This window comes from Alligator sinensis, unplaced genomic scaffold, assembly GCF_000455745.1.
Source record: "Alligator sinensis unplaced genomic scaffold, ASM45574v1 scaffold1032_1, whole genome shotgun sequence".
NCBI lineage: Eukaryota > Metazoa > Chordata > Crocodylia > Alligatoridae > Alligator > Alligator sinensis.
The window spans coordinates 24257-26928 of NW_005842450.1; the positions used below are offsets into that span (position 1 = coordinate 24257).

The 2672-nt window shown below is 66.4% G+C and overlaps 1 protein-coding gene across 1 annotated transcript in view; it reads left to right on the top strand.

Moving 5' to 3' along the window:
* The first annotated feature begins 349 nt into the window (after nt 1-349).
* Nucleotides 350-2672, top strand: part of LOC112551386 (inter-alpha-trypsin inhibitor-like) — a 2882-nt gene continuing 559 nt past the window's right edge. The window contains exons 1-4 of the mRNA XM_025212176.1: nt 350-373; nt 1183-1276; nt 1594-1851; nt 2477-2644. Of these exons, the coding sequence (XP_025067961.1) occupies nt 350-373; nt 1183-1276; nt 1594-1851; nt 2477-2640 (540 nt within the window). The 3' untranslated portion in view covers nt 2641-2644. The remainder of the gene's footprint in view (nt 374-1182; nt 1277-1593; nt 1852-2476; nt 2645-2672) is intronic.

Genomic DNA, 2672 nt, shown 5'->3' on the forward strand with positions numbered 1-2672 from the left:
TGGCTCTCCCGGGGAGCAGGGGACGGGGACCCCTCCCTGCCACAGACTCGTGCCCAGGGGCAGGTCTGAGCCGACTGAGAAGCAGGGGATTGTGCTGCTTCCTCCCTGCCCGGGACGGGTTGAGCTGTTTGCAGCCCCCGCACCCCATGGCACGGGTCATGCCTTCGCCCCCACGCTCTCCAGCTCCGCTCTTTGCTCCGCGATGTCCCTGTGCTGCAGCGGTGGCTGCTCCACCTCCATACAACACTCTGGGCTCGCCTACACATGCAATTAATGCAATTAATGCTCGCAAATAAAATCCAGGGATTGTTGCCACAGTGTTTTTTGCTCCTGGGCGTGCCATTTGAACATGTACCCCGGAGCAAAAAGCTCGGTGGCAATAAGCTCTGGAGTTTATTCACGCGTGGCACATGGGCCGGGTCGTAGCTACCCAGCTAGCAGTAGCCCAGGGCTGCTCCAACCCCTCAGTGCGAGGCGGGCCCACGGCAGCCCCCGCACTGTGTGCCCTCGTGCCCCAGGCCCCTCCACATGCACGCTGCTGCGCACGAGGAGTCTCTGGAGCAGGGCAGGACTTGTGTTCACACGCACAGGTCTGTTGAGGAGTTCATTAGCCGTGCGCGTGCTAGTAGGGCCACACGGGTAGACGCGGAGACATTGACTGCGGAGATAACTGGGCAGCTCTGTAATAAGCGTCTCATGTAGACGCGCTTTCTGGGAATGGAAGGTCCTGCCCTTGTTACACCCGTGCCTGGGAAAGCTGCCCACAGCAGCCCCCATGCAGCTGGCCAGACCCTGGCGGGGTGATGCACCCTCGGTCCCCGGCACCCACGGTCCCCGGCTGCAAGGCTGCGTGCAAGGAAGGGCAGCGGAGAGCTGGTCTTTGCCCTGCCCCAGGCTCCTTTTGTCCTTCAACACTAACACAAGAGCCCCTGAGGTGCTGCCTGGGACCGGCCCTGCGGGAAGGGGCAGAGCAGGGAGCGCGTGCGCCCCACGTGCCAGCCGTTAACGGCCCCGGCCCCATTGCGCAGAGATGCAGGGCTGTTTCCCAACCTTCCCGGTGCCCCTGGCAGGGGCGGGGGCCGAGCTGGGGCGTTGTGCAAGGTCCCCCCGCTCCCGGGCTGGGTGACGGTATATAGCCTGGCGCTGGGCACGGCGGCACAACGGCACCATGAAGTGGGGTAGCCTGTTCCTGCTGGTGGGGCTAGCCTGTTCCTGCTGGCAGGGCTCCTCGCCCTCTGGGCCGGGCTGCAGCCTGCGTCGGGGCAGTTCATTCCAGGTGAGCGCTCCCCCTGACCCCAGCCCGGAGCCTCCAAACATGCCCCAGCCCCTGCCTTCTGCCTCCCCGTCCCGGGGCCGGTGAGCCCTGGGCAGGTGGGTGGGAGCTGCCACGCTGGAGGGCATTGTCCGGTGACCCACGTTCATCTCCCCAGAGGATGTCACCAGCTGCCTAGGGCCCTGGCTGCTGCAAGATGTACATGCTGTGCTGCGGCCACGACTGGAGGGGATGCAGCTGGCCTGGAGGGGAGGGCGAAGGGCTGCAATCCCGGGCAGGGCTCCTGCCCCCCGTCACTGCCCATCTCTTCTTTGGGTCAGCTTTCTGCAGGCTCCCCAAGGACCACGGCCCCTGCAACAGGACCTTCGTGCGCTTCTATTTCAACCCGGCCATCAGGACCTGCCAAACGTTCATTTACGGCGGCTGTCCTGGCAATAGAAACAACTTTGTGACCTTCCAGCAGTGCCTGAATACGTGCAGGTGGGGCCTTCTGGGGCTGAGCCTGCCAAGGCCGGACGCTGCGAGAGGCATCGCGGCACCAGGGCGATGGCTGGAGGATCGGAGCAGGGTGAGGCCAAGTGAGTCATGCGGCCGCTGGACATCGCCAGGTGGCTCCAGGTGCTGAGGTCGAGCCAGGCAGAGGATGGGGTGGGGGACAAGGACTTTTGACCCTTTTCCTGATCCCTCTGCTGCCCCGTGACCCCTTGCCTGACCCGTCCCAGCGCAGAGACCCAGGCCCGGCTGGGGGAGAGGGCGAGGGGCTGCAATCCCAGCAGGGCCTCTGCTCTCCCCTCTGTGCCCATCTCTGCTCTGGGTCAGACGTCCGCAGGCTCCCCCAGGGCCCCGGTCGCTGCTTCCCCTGCAGCCGCCAGGACCACTACGATGCTGCGCCGGCAGGTGGGAGGCTTGGGCTCTGGGGGTGCCCGGGACCAGGAACGGTCTCCCCTGTGAGCAGGCGTGTGTCCGGGCCAGCGGGCAGCAAGCTGGGGGCAGGACGGGGAGTGATGGCCGAGCCGCTCGGGCTGGGACGGGACGTGCAGGGCCCCTGGCCCCGAGCCCTGGAGCTGCAGGAGACCCTGGTGCTGCTCCCGGAGGGGGTCCCAGGGCGGGGCAGGGAGACCCCACGGCTGGAGCGGAGGGAAGGGGCTGCGATCGCACGCAGCTCCTGCCGCCTTCTCACTGCCCGTCTGCTCCGGGCTGCAGGCATCTGCTTTCTCCCGGTGGCCCCCGGCCCCTGCCTGGCCTACGGGCCCAGCTTCTACTACAATGCCGCCACCGGCCAGTGCTTGAGATTTAACTACGGGGGCTGCCGGGGCAACGGGAACCGGTTCGGCACTAAAAAGAAGTGTCTCCAGACCTGCGGGTAGCCAGGTGAGCCCGGGGGGGGGGGCCGCGCCAC